Genomic DNA, 20,434 nt, shown 5'->3' on the forward strand with positions numbered 1-20,434 from the left:
AATCTCAATTGGAGAATGAGATTTACACTGTTTTCAATTGTAGAATTATTTTCAATTAGATTTATAGGATATAGTCTAGGAGAGATTTAATCCTCCTAGATTACATTATGCATAGTTTAATGCCATATGGTATAATTTCAAATATTATAAAGAATGCTAATTTTTAAAGGCATATTATTTTCTAAATAATGTTTCTCTATTATGTCTTTTCTATCCTCCATTCTGCATCCTAGCGATTTTGCTGATAGGGGTTATTTATGGATGCTTTTCTTTAATCAGCCTCATGGATATTTTATTTAGCCAGTCTCAACTGCAATATGCAAGAGAGCCCTGGAGGCTCATTTGTGGGGTAGATTATGTGTTTTGTTAAAACAAATTAAATACCATTCCTAAATCTAATGCGGATGAAAGGACTGAAAATACTCTTGCCTAAGAGTACCCAACGCGGGATGAGATTTGCACGGGAAAGTCGGATTAAAGCTATTCCGCGACTGTCTTATTCTTATTCATAGGCGTCATGACCAAGACGTTCGATCCCATCATTACAGTTTTTGCTTGAGATTTATACAGCGCCGAGCACGGAAGCCTCCCAGGGGAACGCTGTGATGCAGCCGGCGCTCCTCCCCGCGTTGGGTTGTCCTTCCCGCGCCTCACGGAGCACCCTGCGTTGCTCCTCCGGCCTCCGGGCGCCTGTTGCTTGCGCTGTGCTCGCCGATGCGACCCTTGCGGTATGCGGCTGCTTTTGGCAGGGAGCTCATGAATGATTTCATTGAGTGTGAAGACAGAGAGCAGAGACAGAAAAGAGAAGAAGGCGGCCGCTGCCTTTGTAGTCTGGCTGGAATGCGGAAATGTTGAAGCACTATGTCAAACTTTTTTGAAACGGGGTCAAATCACATTCAGCCAGCGTGGGAAACCAAGGGGAGAAAAAAGTAGAGGCGAGGTGGGGGGAAACTCTTTTGCTCCTGCTGCTGGTCTCAAACCGAGCTCAGAAACCGAGGAGAGAGAGAAACTGGGACTGCGTGGAGAGGCGGCGGCGTGCAGAGCTAACGCGGAGCCTTGCATTCGGGAGACTCTTCGTTGCAAAGTCTTTGATCAGCCCCAGAAAATTTAGCAGCGCCTCTTTCACTCTTTCCCCAAAGAGGGGGAGGGGATCCTCAGCGCTTTAAGGTGTAGTCTGCCCTCCCGGCTGGCAGGAAGATGCGAATACGGGGCAGCGGTAGAGCTTCGGAGTTGCTGCTGCCACTACCTGTGTGGCCCCAGTCGCGGCTGCTGGGCTCCGCTCGTGGAAGCTCACCCTCCCCTGTCACCATGTGAACGCTTTGAATCCGGATCGATTCTGCTGCGCGTCTCCTCATTTTTCACGGGAAGCGGAATTTTTTTTTAAAAAGGACTAAAAAAAAAGAAAAGAAAAGACGCTCTCCATTGCTTTTCCTGCCTCACCAGGTCTTTGCTTTTCATCTTTCTCTCTCTCTCTCTCTCTCTTTTTTTAAAAAAACTATTTTTAACTCCTGTCTTGCTGGAGACCACTTAAGTGGTTAACTTCCTCAGAAGACCGAAGCTGCGCCTGAGCAATTCCAGGTACTTATGAAAGTGCCCATGTGCTCTTAAAAGAGATCAGTAGCTTAATGCTTCATTAATTTCCAGAGGTGGGTGGCTGGAATGGGGTTTTCGAGATAAGAAATACAAAAAAAAGGGGGTGGTAGTAGGAGAGGCTGAAAAGTATTGTTCTAGTTCTCTTCTCTCCACGCTACTTGCATGCTGCACAGGGGAGCGCTTTGGGGTGGTCCTTGTGCGATCGGCGCAGCTTCTACGGAGAACCACGTTCAGTGTCCGCGTGGGATTTTCATGGACATGCTCGAGCCGTCTTTAGCAGTGGCCAAAGTAAGAAACGGTGGGGAAGTGTTGCTGCGCAAAACACTTACTTCATTTATTTTCTATTTTAGGAGGCTGCAGAAGGATATTAAGAGAAAAGGGAAGGGGTTCATCCGTCCTAGCCGTGCTATTGCCGACAGTCTAGTAGCACATGTAGTGCATGAAGTTGATGCATGGTTTCCACACGTTAACTTATGCATGGCAAACAGCTGAACGTAATTTCTTGGAGTGGGAATTTTAACCCTAACCCTTAACAACACCCCCTCCCCTTTTCGCCCCCTAGGATGTATATTTTTATTGAAACGATAATTGCCCGTCGCCAGCAGCCACGAGCGCTCCGCATGGAGCTCCCGCATCATACAATCATCCCCGGGCTGCATGCGTGGCCGCCTCCGACAGTCGAAAACAGTGTTGGATGAGCCCCCGCCCCAGATTCCCATCTTCCAACCTCGCACATCAGAGGCCGCCTGGACAGTGGGGGGCGACTTCCATCCCAGAGGGACTCAGCGTATGCGCCGTCTCGTTGGTTATTCTTATTTTCTATTGGCTACTGAATCTTTTACCTTGGGGAAGATTCTATTTCGTGGGTGGTAGTGGTGATGGTGCTTGGAATGTTCTTTTCCTGCAGTTGCAACTTGTAGTTAACTTTGGGTGATTGTCTTTCACTTCTATAACAGAGGAGGGTCCATGCTGTAGAATTGTCAGGTATCTTTTCAAGCAGATTTTAATAATAGAGTAGCCTTGTAGAAATTAAATTGGACTAGTCAATTGGGTTTGGGGACATCTTCTGAAACACCTACAGAAGGAACATTGAATTTTATGGTGGGAGAAAGGTGGGATCAAAATACATTTTGTAAAAGTAATTATAATATAATGGCCAAAAGGATAACAGCTTTTTAGCATGTAGCAGTGCCTGCCCCCTCATTCCAAAAACTATCCTTGAGCTTCAGAGCTGCTTTTCCCACTTTGGGGCCCTCTGTTTTAGCAGCACAATCTGCAGAATTTGTACTCCAAATTCCTTTAGGCGTGCTAAAGTTCCCATCTTTAATTTCTGGTTTGTCCAGTTAGGACTGGCAACAATGCCTGCCAAAAGCCACAGAGAATCACTGCTGCCCTTTGTAGATTAGCTTTCTCCTATTTGGTACCAGGACAGAATTGCTAACTTTGAGTAAGAGAAATTGTGAAAATTAGAAATTTATGTTTTAAATAGTGAAAATAAAGCATTGTATTAAACAGGTAAAGTAAATATCACATTTATTGCAATGTTAGCTATTATTTCTGGATTTTTGAAGAAAATTATCAGTTGTGGGTGATCTGCTTTTGTTGAAATTGAAGCTGAGGAAGGAAAAAATACACTTATTTGCCTTCTTGCCCTCCTCGTGTTAACTTTTTGTTTTTAAAATCCAACCTATTGTTGTCTGGTTGACTCTTAAGAAGTGAAATTCTGTTCATATAAAATGATAACATTGCCTTTTATCTGTACCGTTACATGTGTTGGCTGGAAATAATGGATCCTGTAATCCAGTATATTTGGAAAATGAAGTGGCTGAACTGAGATGTGATTTTGTATCATGCACAAGTTGGATGGATTTCATATAAAGTGAGGGGTTCAAAATGCTGCTGTCTGTCATATCTATCAGGATTCTTAATCATCCAGGTCATGGTTCCCCCAAAGGTGCTTTTCCAAAAGGCAACTGGACTTTCTTGCCCTGTTATCTTTTGGAAAAGCACCTTTGGGTGCCATCTTTCATGTTCTTCTGTGTAGTAGGCAGAAATAGAAATCAGAATGCAGTGCAACTCTAGATTTGTTTTATTGTATGTAAATTGAGAATTGGTTTAAAACAAATCTTATTTGTTAACAAGCCAGGGTTAGTTGAAGTTCAGTGAAAATTCTGGATGTTTATATCTGGTGCAGAAAAAAAATGGCTATTTTGGACAATTATGGACTTTATGTCTTCCCAATTTCACTATTGTTAGTGGGATTCAAATTTCATACATTCTTTGATTTAGTACATTTATAGATATTATACATAATTAAGAATTATGTAGCTGAGGAAGTAAGAGTATTACTATTCCTGAACAACTTTGTTGAGAGAAAGCATCTTAATTGAAATACAAAATCTTCAGGCATTAACACCCAGACACTTTGCTGGCAACAGCAATGGAAGTCTTCATAAAATTATATCTGAGTTCCTTATTTGGGATCTTTCCCTTACCCAACAATTTGCACATTCTGAAGCATCACAGATAGCAAATTTAAGGGGAGAAACCCCGAAACATTTAAAACCATTTGAAAGACCAGTGAAGCAACATATTTTTGAATAACCTTCCCAAAGGTAAATGAAGAAGAGGATACTCTAGAACCTAGGGAAGAAAATATGTCAGTTTACAATTGCTGCTGCAGAAAATCCCCATATTGTGTTTCTATCAATGCGAACTTTCTAGTGATAGGAAATATAGACCTTCTTGGAACTGATCTTTAAGCAGGTACACTTTGGGGGAGATGATATTTCAGATATGGCCCCAATTCATTTAGGAATGTGTAGGTACAGACAGGATCTTGAATCATTTCCAGAAACAAATTGACACCAGTTATGGTTTATGCAGCTGATTCTTAGGTCAGGTCCAGATAAAGTGTGTTATATCAATTATTTCATATATATGAAAGGGGTTAATTCATGAAACACTATGGCCAACATTACATAAATATCTTCTGAACCATTTGCAGATATTTTAGTTGTAGCTAGGTTTCTTGCTTAGATATATTTTTATTCATATTTTCTTTTAGTATATGAGCACAAAAAACCTGATAGTTGCCTTTTATCTGTGGTATTTCATGTATTACTCAAGCCATTGTCTTTCTTGCCAATAAATTATTGCAACATTGGGCATAACCATCAGAAGTTGAGACTACTGGCCTTATACTATAAAATAGTGCAAAGACATGATGTAAGTTTTTTTTTTCTGGAGATAATAGTTATCCTTACCACAAATCAAAGTGATTGCAAGATGAAAATGTGTGAATTGCCAACAGGCAACTATTATCCTGATAGCTCATAGTTTATTTATTTCTTATTTTCTTGAGTGCATTTGTATCATTTTTCCAGTTCTTAAGGTATTTCCCAGTTCCTTATTTTGAAACTTTTTGCAATACTATAATAAATCAATAACTATTGGATCATGAAAGACTTGCATATCATAAAAAATGAACAAAAGATTACTGCAGATTTATTAAGAGAAGATAAAGGACTTTTACTGATCCTATATACATAGAATACTGTTTTACACATATGATTCTCTTCAAATTCATTGATACATATACTACTGTAGTATATTCAAAAAATAAATTGCATCATGTTAGCTGCTGAAGAGAAGGGGCATGATGGCTCAGAGGTTAAAGCTGATATTTTCATCTGAAAATCTGACAGCCTGAGTAACATCTGATCAGATGAACTCCCATTCCTGACCCAGCTCCCGCCTACCTAACAGTTTGAAAGCATGTAAATGCAAGTATAAATAGGCACCACTTTGGTGGGATGGAAACCGTGCTCTGTGCACCTCAACATATAGTCATGCTAGCCACATGACCACAGTAATGTCTTTGGGCAACACTGGCTCCCTCACATAACAAATGGATTTCTGCCCCCTAGACTAAACAGGGAAAACCTTTACCTTTTACCTGTTTTTTTCCAGTAAACACAGAAGGGAAACCTTTTTTCTGATAGCTGAAAGTGGTAAGATTTCTTGCCGTTTTATAAGCAAGAAACACAAAACTTAGAAAATTCTGCAAATGTGGGAATCATGCAAGATGGAGCTTTGCTTATTTTGTGTGACATTACCTGCCCACTATTGTTCTTGGGTTGCATCTTCTTTCTTCAGTGAACTACAGTCTGTTGCTACTAGCAATTAAAATGCTGTGTATTTCTGAGGTAAATTTTCCTCCTATCTTAATTTACTTCATGTTTGCTTATTTGTAATATATATTTACAAGTTCATATTGTTTTGAAATTATTTTTCTTCTCCAAAGATCACCTCCATATTAAAATGATCTTCTGAAAATATTAAAACTTCTTTCATAATGTTTTGTAATATGTTTTTTAAAAAGAGTAGGTAAATTGTCATCAATTAAGGGAATTGTAGTCCAACAGACCTGGAAGTCATAATTTCAAAACAGCATCAGTACAATTCTTAGCTTATTTAACACTAATATTTCCAAACATCCTTTAAATCATAATTCTGAGAGAGGTAATTGTAGACTTTAATAAGGACCCTTAATACTTAGCCGAGTGATAATTATATGAATCAGTCATTATGGTAGAAGATAAAAATGATATAGGTTGGTATAAAAAGAAGGTAAGCTCTCTTTCTTTTTCAAGAATTATCTGTAAGGTATTTATTTAAAAATTGAAGATAATTAAAGAGCTTTCTTAAGAAAAGAAATGTCTTAGCTGTCAGGGATCTTTTTTTAAAAGTACCAAAATAAATAATGCAAATATGCATGCCCTCAGAAATGCTTATAGAACACTGGTTGTGAAAAGCTAGCATATGTTGATTAAGGTTGGCATATGTCATACTAAATTTATTAGCTTTCGTGCAATATATTGTTTTCCCATATATTGTAGAAATCATAAGTCGTGATGTCATGGATTCTTCTACCACATTTCTATACTTACAAGAAAATAATCTCCATTCTTTAATTTAGTAAATTTGAGTAGTGATTTAGAGAATAGAATTATTCATACTCTTCAACTGCTAAAGAAATTTTCACCAGTGGAGTTATGACAAACAGAGGAGGCTAAGTATGCAGAATAAAAACTCATATTGTAGAGTAGGGAAACATACATAAAGGCTGGAAAAAAAGAGAATTTCATAATTCTTGAGTAAAATATTAGAAAAGGTCTTTACTGTTGAAAAGGGAAGGAAAGCTTAGGAAAAAGCATCGATAGGAGGGAAAATTCAATGGAAGAAGTACAAAATGTGAAAAGTATGGAAAACAACAGGAAAACTACGCTATAGCCTAATAAGGATGATTGGGATAATTAGGGAAATAAGAAAGATAATATAGTGGGAAAAGACCTTTTAAGAAGACTAATCAAAGTATATCTATCACCCAAAATCCAGCCTTGTCCAACCTAGCAGATTCTAGTGTATTGAACAAGAGATGTCTTCCCAGCCAATCATCTTCATTAATTAGAAATTCTGAGATTAATTCACAGGTACAGACAATAGAGCTTTATGAAAAATTTGTAGTAAGTTAGCACAAAGAGCATCTTTCTTAATCCACACCCTTGTGTGGCTTGTGTAGCTACTTTGAGATCAGTCTTCTCCTTGAATACATATGCATGCTCAGTTTCTTTTCTTCACCATTAATCCCAGGAAATGTATTTTCAAATGGGGAGGATTTTTAACCATCTGTACAAACTTTGTAAAGAACATGAACACTTTAATAAGATGTACTTAGTCCACAGTGACCCACATTGCAAGCAAGTTTTTGGTTTACACAGCCACAATGGCAGAAGCAGAGAATTAAGTAGGATGAGAAAAGGAGGTGCAATAAGAGAAAATATATTTGGGGTAGCTAAGCAGAATTCTAAAGTTTGGAGTACAAAATCAATTATTCTGTTGTTAATAAACTCTGCTACATAATACATAGACATGGTTCATGCTCAAGTGTATGTTTGATTTAATGCTTTGTTGAGGCTGGCATAGTTTTTTCTTCAAGAAATGTATAGTTTAAAAATTCTGCCTTACTGTTCTCTGAATGTACCCATTGTCTTCTACAGTTTACTGAGTTTGTTTCCATTTTTATCTGTAAAATACTAGCAATTACCTTAATAATCTTGAAGTTATGTTGAAAGAATCTGTTTTTTTCGCAATTACTGATTTTTTACATTTACTTACAACAAAATTAAAAGAGTTTTTGATTCTTGGTGATGCTTTGGTTGCTCATTAGGGATAATACAGAGAAGTTGGTGATCTGTATATAGACAGGTTTTGTAGCCCTTGTCACTCCCTATTACTTGAAGGTTGAATTTGCTGTAGCCAGTCATAATTTATCACTGATTGTAGATGACAACTATAGATATAAAGCTTACTTCCCTCAACCATGCATTGATTTCTCATTGTTGAATGATTCCCACATTGTCTTCACATACTGGATCTTTTACATGTCTATCTAGAAAAAGATTAGACATAAATATTATGGAGTTTGGATTTGATAATAAACCACATTTGTGGTTTGATTAAAAATTAACTCTATTATCCATCTATTTTACTGGTACTGATACATGTGAAGAAAGCACTTTTAAGCCTGGTAATGTCAGTGGGACACATCTTACACATAGAGAGCATTCAACATCATTGTGCTTAGTGAAATTAACCTTGCCCTAAGATGTATTTTTGGGAATCTTCTATCACCCTTTGGATGAATCCTCATCTGTGTGTCTCTTTTTCTAAAGTAGCAGATGTCTCTTTGGACATATAAAAGAATCAGGGCATTTTAAAATCCAAATATGATCCATTTTAGAAATAATGAAAAAATGCATTTCATCTACATCTTGGCTTTGTCTTGCACATTGTGCAGAGAGAAACTGAAAAAGTCTTTATTCAAGCCCATTTTTTTTTCTATTTTGCCTGGCTGCAGCTTTGCTTATCCGGCTGTTGCTGTCAATTCCATAGCCATTCTCCATTTATATTATTAATTTTCTCCCAGTTTGGACTCCCTCTAGATATGTGAACTTGGTTCCCAGAATTCTCAGCAACAGCAAAATTGTCAGCAAAGCAGTTCCTTCAGTGAGAAATTTTAGAAGTTGAGGTCTATAAATCTGAAGGGCGTCTCAATGGATTATACTCTGGCCTTGAAGATGCTTGGAAATTTTAGCTAATAGAAATAGAAACGTTCAATTAAAAAAAAAAATTTACTAGTATATTTTTGAGACTCAACTCAGTAATGACAGTCTTGATCTACAGAGTTTAGAATGTATAGATTGTGACCTGTTCAGTGAAGAAATTCATATAATGAGTTTTGTTGTATTGGAATTTGTTTGGCTTAGTTGTGTGCATCAGGTTGCAACTTGATAATGTAAACATAATTGGTCAAAACTATTCTTAGTTTAGTTTAGTAGGTAATTCCAACTATTGTCTCTTAGACCAACTTGACAGTTTTGTTGAGAAAATAAAATGAGTACTCTTTGAAGGGAGACAAAATTAGAAATATAGGGAATGGGATATAAACGCTAATAATGGGAATGTAGTCTGGTAATGTATACTAAGTAGTGAAAGTAATGCTGTTATATTATTTATTAAGTAAATGAACAGTTGAAAAATTAATGAAAAGATATTCTGTGATGGAGAAATAATATATTCTCTCTCTCTCTCTCTTTCTCTCTCTCTTTCTCTCTTTCACACACACTTTGGTTTTATAGATTGAATTGGGTTACACAGAGATTTATTCCAAAGACCATTGACCAGCTAAGCAATAGGGCAACCACAGTTTATTACTACAGTTCTTGAATGTTACATCCTGTTGACTGGCCCATCTTTAATTGTTCTGGATACTTGTTGAAGTAGCAGAAAGTGCATTTTGGCAACTGGAATCCAGGTCAACAGATTCAACAGTTGGAACATCAGGCAACAATTTGTGAAGAAGGAAAGCCGTGAAGTCATGGATAAGGACAACATGAGCCTAGCTGACCAGCAGTATGAATGTGTGGCGGAAATTGGTGAAGGAGCCTATGGGAAAGTGTTCAAGGCTCGAGACTTGAAGAATGGAGGGCGCTTTGTAGCACTGAAGAGGGTGCGGGTGCAGACCAGCGAGGAAGGGATGCCGCTTTCCACTATACGCGAGGTGGCAGTCTTGAAGCATCTGGAAACATTTGAGCATCCCAACGTGGTCAGGTGAGGAAGTGGGGCAGAGAATGTAATCAACTATGTTTGAGATTAGTTGTGTAGATTGAGCATTTTAAGCAAAGGCATTTGGATAACCTGAGCATTAGAGCAGATATATGGAATAGTTTGTTTAAGAGAATACATTGCCAGCCTAACCCATCTGTGTTTGAGATTTGACTCCTACGCATTCAAACATCCATCTCCAGAGGCATAGGTGTGTGACTTAAGTATTTGAGTGGATGGGCATGGTGCCACATGTATGCATTGATTTCTGGAACACAAAAAGGAAAAACAAAAAGAGTGTATTTTGTACTGGGAATTAGTTATGCCAAAGTTAACCTATAATTTTTTTTAGCATTACTAAATATTGCCATTAAGGCAATACTCATCCTATATGGTATCCAAGTTAATTTTGAAATTAGAACTTAGTTTAGAATATAGTCCCTTTAAACAATTCAAGAGTATACAGAATATAATAAAATTGCATGTAAAATAGAAATTCAAAATGGGCAAATGTCTGTGGAGATTCTCAGTCATCCAGGTCATGGTTGTCTCAAATGTGCTTTTTCAAAAGGCAACTGGTCTGTCTTTTCCTGAGGAAGAAGATGTTTTGCTTCTCACCCAAGTAGATCTATTCCGACTGAATGATGGGAGGGATGGAAAGATTAGTTATAACAGGATGGTTGGGAGTGGGCTGGAAGGATCATATTTCTTTGAAGACATCTGGTCAATAGCATTCTGAGATTTATTGAGGCCATTTGGGAATTTATCTGTCCCTTCAGAGTCACCTGCATTAGAGTTCACATGATGTGGAATCGTCTTGGAACTGCTGAAAGGACTGGGATATGTGTTGCTATATCCCCCTCCCCTTTCTGTTGAGGGAGGGATGTTCAATTCTAACATAAATAGCCTCTTTTACCCCTCTTTCAAACCAATGGTCCTTTCTATCCAGAGTGTGGATTTTGCTGTCTTTAAAAGAATGGCCTTTGTCTTTCAAATGCAGATGGACTGCTGAATCTTGTCCTGATTAGTTTGTTCTCCTATGTTGCGTCATATGTTTGTTGTTTTGTTTTTCCATTGTATAGATCTGCACTTGTCTCATTATTTTGTACAGGTAGTTCTTGACTTAACAACAGTTCATTTAGAGACCGTTTGAAGTAACAGCAGCACTGAAAAAAGTGACTTACTACAATTTTTCACACTTACCCCATGGTCACATGATCAAAATTCAGATGCTTGACAACTAACTCATATTTATATCATAAATATGGATAGATGCTGTCTTCTATGGTCATGCAATCATCTTTTTGCAACTTTTCTGACAAGTAAAGTCAAGCCAGATTCATTTAACAACCATGTTGCTAACTTAACAACTGCAGTGATTCACAACAACTGTGGCAAGAAAGTTCATAAAATGGGGCTAAATTCACTTAACAAACATCTCAGCAATAGAAATTTTTGGGTGAATTGTGGTCATAAGTCGAAGACTACCTGTACTGCATACCTCACACTGTTCAGTTTGTGTCTGGGTGTATTATGCATGGCACAACATCGGAGAACAAAAATTCACTAAGGTAGAAGCTTATCTACTCCAAGGATTAAACACTTTGCCTACTTGGTTAGAAGTAAGCCATATTGAATTCAACAAAACATAATTTCCATTGAAGATTGTAGCCTTAGTTGCATTTAGATATATTACATCTCAGGTCACATGGGTGGCCTTTAAATATATTACATCTCAGGCAGTGGTGGGTTTCAAAAATTTTTTAGAACCTCTTCTGTAGGTGTGGCCTGCTTTGTGGGAGTGACCTGTTGGCCATGTAACTGGGTGGGAGTGGCTTGCCGGCCATGTGGCTGTGACTGGCTGGGCGTGGCCAACTTGTAAAATGTGGTGAAACTCACTTAATGCTCTTGCTTAGCAACCAAAATGTTGGCTCAGAAACTCTGGCATTTGAAGCACACAACTCTTAAAGCTGTCAAGTTACAAGACCTTTGCACCCCTAACCCTTTAGAAGAAAACCCCCCAGGGGTGTTCAAACTTGACAGCTTTAAGACTTGTGGACTTGAACTCCCAGAATTCCTCCTCCAGTCATGTTGGGTCAAGAACTCTGGCATTGAAGCACACAAGTCTTAAAGCTGTCAAGTTACAAGACCATTGCACTCCTAACCCTTTAGAACCCCCCCCCCCCAGGGGTGTTCAAACTTGACAGCTTTAAGACTTGTGGACTTCAACTCCCAGAATTCCTCCTCTCGCTCTTCATCTTGATAATGTGCGGACGGGCGGGGGAGGGAGCTGGAACCGGTTCTAAATGGCACTGTAGATTTGTGGAACCTCTTCTACAGAAGAGGTTAGAACTGGCAGGAACCCACCCCTGATCTCAGGTCTCAGATGTTTAATTTTTGACAGCAATTCCTGACCTAATTTTTTATAGATTTGAAAATATGATTTGGAATGTGATTTTAAAAATAGAAGAAAGTGTTATTTATTCCCATCTATGATGGTTTTAGTTTTTGTAAGTTTTAGATTTTATAAATGGTCCAGGAATAATACAAGGCCGTTCATCAGTAACAGAATACTCCTTTCTGTTCATGTCTATGATTTATGCTATGTTCTTGCTGATACGATAGTCGTAGGGGAAGATTCATTTGCAATTTTCATGGGTGGAGTCCACTAATTCTAATCATACTGTTTCTTTAGATGAGTAATATGTCTGATATGTAATAATATATGAGGTTGAAATGTACATGGTGACTAATTATAAAAAAATGCTTATGGATAACAGGTATTATGATGGAATTTGAAAGAAGCTAGATTAGGACTTTTAATGACATTTTCCAAGGAATTTTACAAGTTTATAAACAAGCAATAAATCTTCATATTTGGAACCTACTAAAATATTTTTTGCAGTGCTATATCAACTTATTTTAGATATCTTGTTTACACATTAATAAGGTATTTTATACCTATCAACATAATGAGTTTAGAAAGAGCCTTATATTTTGCTTTTCTAGATGTAACAATGAATCTATCATGTGTAAATAGTAGGTTTTATAAAATTGTGTATTGAGTATTTATAGTACATCAGAAAGGCAATTAACAGTCTATTAGATGGGGTGCTGATTGAAGTCTGTTTCAATAGAATTCAAGACTAGTTAGGATCTGTTAATTTTTACTCATTGAGTGCACTTTCTGAAAGAATTTGTAAGCTTTGTCAACCTTCCCCAAACTGGTGACCTTGAGGAGTATTGTACTGCAACTTCCATTATCCCCAGACAATGTGACCATGGCTGTGCTGATACAGATGATGAGAATCATGCTTTCCCATTTGGAGGTTACCAGGGTGGAGAAAAGTGATCTACTTATAGTTATATATATCTATATATCTAGGCTTTTGTAGAAAAACCATATAATATAAGCCAATTACAATTTCCTTACGCTGGTTATTTATATAGGTAACTATTTTATTCTAAAATCCATGCTATTTGTAATAGTTTCTGATCTGGAAACTGTAACATTCATACCATTAAATGCCTTGCATGGTGATTGCTTCTGGATGCATTGATTGTTAATGCCTTAAGCAATTTATTTTCCTGAAATTCAATTTTTGAAGGGCAAAACTGAATGAACAATAGTCATCTGAAAATAAACTGATTGCAAAAGAACTATGAGAAAGCTCCTGGAGTAAAAATCTTAGAAAATTATAGCACAAAGAAAGGAGTGCAGGTAGTCCTCAACTCCCCACCAAAATTAAGCCCAATTTTTCTGTTGCTGAGACATGTTAAATGAAGTTTGCCCCATTTTTCGACTTTTCTTGCCATTGTTGTTAAGTGAATTACTTCAAATGTTAAATTAGTAACACGGTTGTTAAGTGAATTTGTTTTTCCTATTGACTGCTTGTCAGAAGGTGGCAAAAGGTGGTCACATGACCCCAGGACACTGCAAGTGTCATAAATAAAAAGTTAGCTGCCAAGTGTCTGAAATTTGATCACCTGACTATGAGGATGCCACAATGATTTTAGGTGTGAAAAATAATAATAAGTCACTTTTTTTCAGTGCCATTATAAGTACAAACTGTCACTAAACAAACTGTTGTAAGTGGAGGACTACCTGTACATAGTCCTATAGTTTGAGTCATTTTCTGTCATGATGATTTTTAAGACAAAGAAACCTATACTCTATTTTGGAATCTGTTTTTAATATATTTTTAACATTTTATTTCATGGGGAAATATCTGTTTGTTATGGTATGCAGTAATAGGTGAATATTTTTTTTCAAATATAGAAGGGAATATTACAATATTTTGGCTTTGTCAGTTAAAGAAATAAGAACAAAAGATGATGAGAGGTTATAATATTTTCATATATTATAAATAGTTGATGATAGAACAAATACAACAATTAATGATAGTAGAATTTATTGTACTAGATGTAATATTTAAAATTACATGGTTTGGTGTTGACCCTCTTACAATACTTTAAAGCATACATTTTGTTAGTTGATAATTACCTTAATAAGAATCCTATAAATTCAAACCTATTTAGTCTAGAATATTTTTCCACCAAGATTTGAACATTATAGCACAACTTCCTTGAAGGTGCTCAATATCTGATGTTAAGTAAAATGCCCTCCTTCCAGTACTGGACATTATACATAGAGAGACATCATAATTTAACAACCTTACTCTCTATGGATCATTTCATTGTGGAATGAGGAACTGCCACCATAAAGAATAGCGATTTGATTCAAAAGGAATTAATTGGGTGTGGAATCAAGTCTTTGCATGCAGCTGCTTTCCATGCAATGTTACAGTTTAAAACTATACATCTAGATTTCACACAGAATGATCTACAGTAATCTTTACTTGATTTGGCTTACATGCATATAGACCTGGTTTGATCAACAATACTGAATCCAGATCTCTCACTTTATAATTTTGCATATCAGAATAAATTATTCATAATATGAAGAATGCCCATGCTTGCTTTCCATAAGATAATTAGTGCAAAAGTTTCCTGAGATGTTCTTTAAAATGTGTTTTAACCTCTAAAATCACTATGTTTGAGAAGGCAAGGAGATCTATCCTCCACTATTAAATGTTTAGGTAATCTACCGTAGAAAAGAACAGTTAAAGAAAAATAAACATTCAGCTTCCTTCCTTTTTCGTTGAAATGCAGTCTTCCAAATTCAGTGAAAAATATTTATGTAAAACAAGCTTTGTTTTATTATAATATTAATTCTCTCAGCAATCCTTCTGTAATTTTGCTTCGGTGGACTGCACTAATCTTCTGAATAGCCAAATAATAACAGTTGTCCATACTTGTTTTCCTTGGTCAGTGCTAGTTGATTCAATAATTATTGTATTGTATGTAGGTTTAGTTTAATCTGATAGAACAAACTGATACAAAATTCTTTTAGTTAAAAGTCCTTGTTGACTGATTGATAATGCTTTAACTTCTTACTTGGAATTAGTACTATATAACAGCAGCTGGGAGTTTCAATCTAGAACTGAGATTGAATAAAAGAACTAAGAGTTGAGGTTTGCATATTCAGCTAAGCATGATTTGTTTTAACATGATTTGTAGACTAACATTTAATTAATTGGGTTCATCCAGCACACTATTGTATAGATGATGGTGTTATAAAACAGTTTGCCTGGTTCAGAAAACATGTTAAGCCAGCTTCTAATCACATTATCGTTTGATGAGATATGCCTTGTAACTATTGGTTTCAAGGAACATCATCAGAACTTTTTTACATCACCTACAATTGAAACTAAAGAAAGAACTCTGAAATGTTACCTTTTGTATTCTATTTTATAATCCATGTTAAGGGACTTCAGAAGCTAATCCTTACTTATTTGTAAGAGAATCTTGAATTTTAAAATGTTTGAAACTCCTTGGAAATACTTCTCTGTCACCTTTCCTCTACTAAAAAAAAGGCAAGGCTTATATATAAATATCTAAGCATACCATGTGCATAAGCATACTGGCATTCCAATTGTGTTTGGTAAGATAAATTCAGCGTACCCAGAGTTGGAAGATTAAATGTTTAATTAGTCGTTATTGTCCAGAATATATAAATTTGGCACAAATATATCTCCCGGTTATGTAAGATAACATTCACTGCTTGCAGAAAACATGAAGTATATGCAGACAAAGGATAGAGTTTGCCAGGAACAAATGACATATTGAATCCAGGAAATTCCTGTGTGTAAAATTAGGAATATTTCCTGCTGTAATGCATCTGTAAATATTCTTCTGATTTTGATTATATTTGTTGCATCCAGCACCACCTAACAGCTTGAATATATTGGAATCTGCATTTATAGAATATGAATCAGAAGTGGAGCATTTCAAGCAAAAGTATCCCATATCAAATGGATACTGGTGCATTCGTGTGTGCGTGCGTACCAAATGTTAAAACAAAAACAAACTTTGCTTTTCATGTAATAGATATTCAGCTTTAAGTCTGCCCCTTAAGCAGCTGCCCCAAAACCTGGTAGATTTAATTATTTCTACTATTGTAGAAAAGGAATTGCTAATATCAACTGTTCCTGATGGCTGCAATGGTTTCTAAATTCATAAAGATGCTGAATGCGCAACATTTGAGGGAAAAGTTCTTTGTCGTGCTCTTTCTATCTCTCTGTTAATTTCCAAGATACTGTCTTTGGAAAATTGATTTCAGCTCCAAAACCATAAATCATCTGGTGCAAGACGTCATGTCATGTTGAGCTGATAAAAGAATGCATTTATTTTATGCAAAAGTCCTTTTCAGAAGTACATATACCTATTTCCTATGTAAATATGCTTAGAACAATGTTTCTCAACCTTTAAGACATGGACTTTAACATGCTGGCTTGTTGAAGACCACAAATCTTAAAGTTACCAAGTTTGAGAAACACATGCTTAGATTGTAGAAAGAATATTGTTATGGTAACCTTCTATGCTTCCTGCCATATGTTTTGTAGTTTGTGCACCTGAAAGTAAATATTTTATCAGTTTCATTATTCTATTATCAAGGGTGATTTTAAGAAATATGTACTCTACTTATATCACAGGGAAATTCTATTTGTAGCAGCACTATAATATATTAAAGACATTTCAAAGAATCCCAGTGTACTAAAACCAGAATCAAAGTTTGTCCAGAATGTTATATGGAAATTGTATGGATTACATAGTTCTTAAATTTAAAGAAAAAAGGATGCAGGCAGAAGAAACTGACTCCCTGTATATCAGGGGGTGTCAAACTGGTGGCCCGCGGCCCAGATATATCACATGCAGGCCACGCCCACACCAGCTCTGTGAATGGGAAAAACGTCATGAAACATGTGATGGCAATGTGACGCAACGAGTTTGACACCTGTGCTGTATATCATTCTTTCTTCTCCACTCCTTCCCTTAGTATGTTTGGGGAAAAAAGTTCTATTTAAATAAACATAGGTATCATTTTCAACTGCTATTTTTTACCAGTAGTTATAAAGAAAAGTTTTGACATGTTTTCCTGGAATACATGCCATGTGGCTTTGTGTTTGCTTATTGTGAAAAATATCCTTTGAGCAGAAATCTTTGTATAGTTAAAACGTAGATGCTTTTCTCCTAGTTGTCATTACTCACAAAGGCTGGCATGTTTTTCACAAAACTGCTAAAGAAGTGTATTTGACAAACTACAGCCATATAAATTCATTGTTTATAAGTGGTATTTATTGCAAAATTGGTCCTAGTAAACAATTTGTTAAAACTAAAGGGATGAAATGGATTTGCCTTTTGTCTTTGGCAGGAGTAAAGGGTTGGTAGCTAGCTAACTTTGTAGCTATGTATTGAGAAATACGGCAGCATGCTTAGAATTCTTCTCCCAAGCAATCCTGGTAACTGCATGAGAGCTTACCTTGAAACAAGTAGGTTTCATGGCTGAAAAGGAGTTTTAACCAATATATCTTCAAGCATTAATCTATTAATTTGAGTACAAATTATCTACATATCATGTTTTCATTATGCCTCTCTATATCATTTTTGGAAATGTCTGGAGTTATTTGTAAACTGAATTCTAGATTTGGATATGCAATAACTCATTGCCATAGGTTGGAAACCAGACTTTGCTCTCTAGTGGAAATAGACCCAAATCAGCAATAAAACATGCCAGATTGAATCAATTCAATTATGTTTAAAAGGATTAGGTGGCAGATAATGGGGAAAATTTGCCAGAAACCACTGGGAGATACCATCCAATGGACTGGCTTGTAATGAAACAACTTCTCAAGTTGTCTCTAATTTATTCCTTCATTCAATTTATATGGCCACCTATCTCACTAGGTAACTCTCCCAGGAAGAAAGCTGCAGTGGATTTCTTATAAGCATCTGGGCATATGATAGCCACATTAATATCTTTGTATTTTTGAAATAACAGTATATGCAAGATAGCCTACCACAAGTCAATATAGAGTTTGGCTCCAAAAAAATAGCAAATTAATCATGTATATTCACTATTTAGCAGTTTTCAGGTTATAACCAATATCTAAAAATAGTGTTTGTGGGAATATAATTTTCTAGGCATTAGGATTGTCTCAGCTAATTTAATCACTTGTGTTCCTCTCTACATGTTCTCGAATAGTTGCCATTATTCTAATAAAATTGTTATATTGTACAGGTAGTCTTTGATTTACAACCATTCATTTAGTGAGTCAATGGGGAAGCCAGATTCACTTAACCATATTACTAATATAACAACTGTGTTAAGAAAGGTCCTAAAATGGGGCAAAACTCATTTAACACATGTCTCACTTAATAACATAAATTTTATGCTTTGAGTCCAGCACTGCCTGTATTGAATTCACATAGAATCTGTCAATTAATTTGGAAAGAAGCATGGCTGGTATGCAAATTATGCATGAAAATGTAATCTCAAAGTCACGTGTCTTTAAAAGGCCATTTTTCACCTTCAAATGCAATTTGATATATCCTGGCAGTTATTGAAATGAGCTGAAAAATCATTTTTTTTCACAACAAGAAGAAATGCAGTTGGAACATATGGTGATGTTGTTTAACAAATGTCTTATATTTGGATATATGTTATAAAGAAATCTAACTTTAATTAAACCTTGTTGCAAAATTACTGCTAAGTGAGGGATTTGGAAGAGAGAAGTTGTACGTAGCAGAATGAAAAGATGCATAAGGGGATTTTGTTTTTTCTTACCACAAAGTATAAGGGGCAGCCCTGACTTCTGACATATGTAGATGAAACTCTATAAATGAAACTCAGGTAATAATGCGAAGTATCTGTTGCTGTTTAAGGTTTCTTAGGAATTTCCCCTTTCAAAATTATGCCATATCCTGGCTGTGTCTGATTACTGTTTATCCACTCAGCACACTTCTCAACCATATTATGAGTGCAGTTGCTTTCGTTTCTTTCCATCTTTCAAGCCAAACCAGTAATGTTGGGCTGGGAGTGAGGGAACATGGGGAAGGATTCTGAATCCTTCACCCCCACAAACACACACACACACACACCACATTTGGTCTGGTAGTTTGCATACAGCTGCTGAATAGCAGTTACCTTTGAAAGGAACATTTGCTCCAATTTGAGTAGAGCAAACCACCTCAATCATTTCTTAACTAAGAGGGCTTTCATTTTTGCTTGGCAGTGGGAGTTAGGAAAGTACTGGCTGATAACGATACTGAGAGAAAAAGCAAAAAGGAGCATCATTTACTGAATGGTTTGCTCCGGATTTTTTTTTTTTAAAAAAACATAATCTAGGGTTTGAACGGGAATATTTTAACAACATGACAAAAAATAATGGAACTGGTTTATGTTAGCAGAAATAATCTCTGTGGTAAACCTCACAAGTGAGATAGTTGAAAATTTCTGATAAACTTTGGAACTTTTTTCCCCAGATACTTTAGGCTACTTTATTCCAGATTACACAGTGAAAGAAATGGAGAAAGATACAAAATTGTCCATTTGTATTATTTTTGATTAGATGACCCTGTCTATGTATCATGTCTATGTCTGTAATAAATTAAGTCAAAGCTACCAGCAAGAAATTCTGTTTTTTATTAAAGGTTAAGTTCTCATAAAGATATGCTGTATCTGTTTCAGTTGGTTAAAAGATTAACAAAATAAAAAGTGCAGAAATGAAAAAGAAGCCATTTTCGCTTTTACTGCTTAGTATTGTAAATCAGGCTACCTTGACTTTCCTTAAGCGGCAGTTTATAGCTTTTCCAATCTACTGCACATATCTTTTTAATCCCATCTACCCATGTTATTTATTTTATTCCCTTTCTGCTTCCCTCAACTTTGTTGAGCATAATTATTTTTGTTAAGTGACTTAATGAAGTCGCTGCCAATCTTTGAAGACTATTTTAGCATGGTCTTGTCACCATGGAATCAAGTCAGTGTGAGACTATAAGCGTTGTCTTTTGCCCTGAGAGGATTTTAAATAAATTGCCCACATGCCACATGCAGCCTTCCTTGATAAGTAGATACAATACCAATCAGTTTTGGCATATTTTGACCAGAATGCTAGAAGCATAGTAAAACCCAGTTTTGGCTCATTCCTGCTCAAGCTATTTTGTGCTGTCGAGGATCTCTAAAGACTGCCTTATAAGCCAACATACACTTCTTGCATCCCAGCATGTGATCCAGTGACACAGATTAAATGACATTTTCCATGCTATAGTC

The 20,434-nt window shown here is 36.3% G+C and overlaps 1 protein-coding gene across 3 annotated transcripts in view; it reads left to right on the forward strand.

The window, feature by feature from the left end:
• Positions 1 to 716: 716 nt before the first annotated feature.
• CDK6 (cyclin dependent kinase 6) overlaps positions 717 to 20,434 on the forward strand; it is a 141,306-nt gene continuing 121,588 nt past the window's right edge. Inside the window, exons 1-2 of one of the 3 annotated variants that reach the window (XM_081932260.1) lie at positions 717 to 1,646; positions 9,297 to 9,768. In XM_081932260.1, the coding sequence (XP_081788386.1) occupies positions 9,536 to 9,768 (233 nt within the window). In that variant the 5' untranslated portion in view covers positions 717 to 1,646; positions 9,297 to 9,535. Of the gene's footprint in view, positions 1,647 to 1,725; positions 1,882 to 9,296; positions 9,769 to 20,434 lie in introns of those variants that run through there. The other 2 variants (XM_081932258.1, XM_081932259.1) reach the window with 2 other exon arrangements.

Source organism: Natrix helvetica (assembly GCF_964273705.1).
Source record: "Natrix helvetica genome assembly, chromosome: Z".
NCBI classification, from domain to species: Eukaryota; Metazoa; Chordata; class Lepidosauria; order Squamata; family Natricidae; genus Natrix; species Natrix helvetica.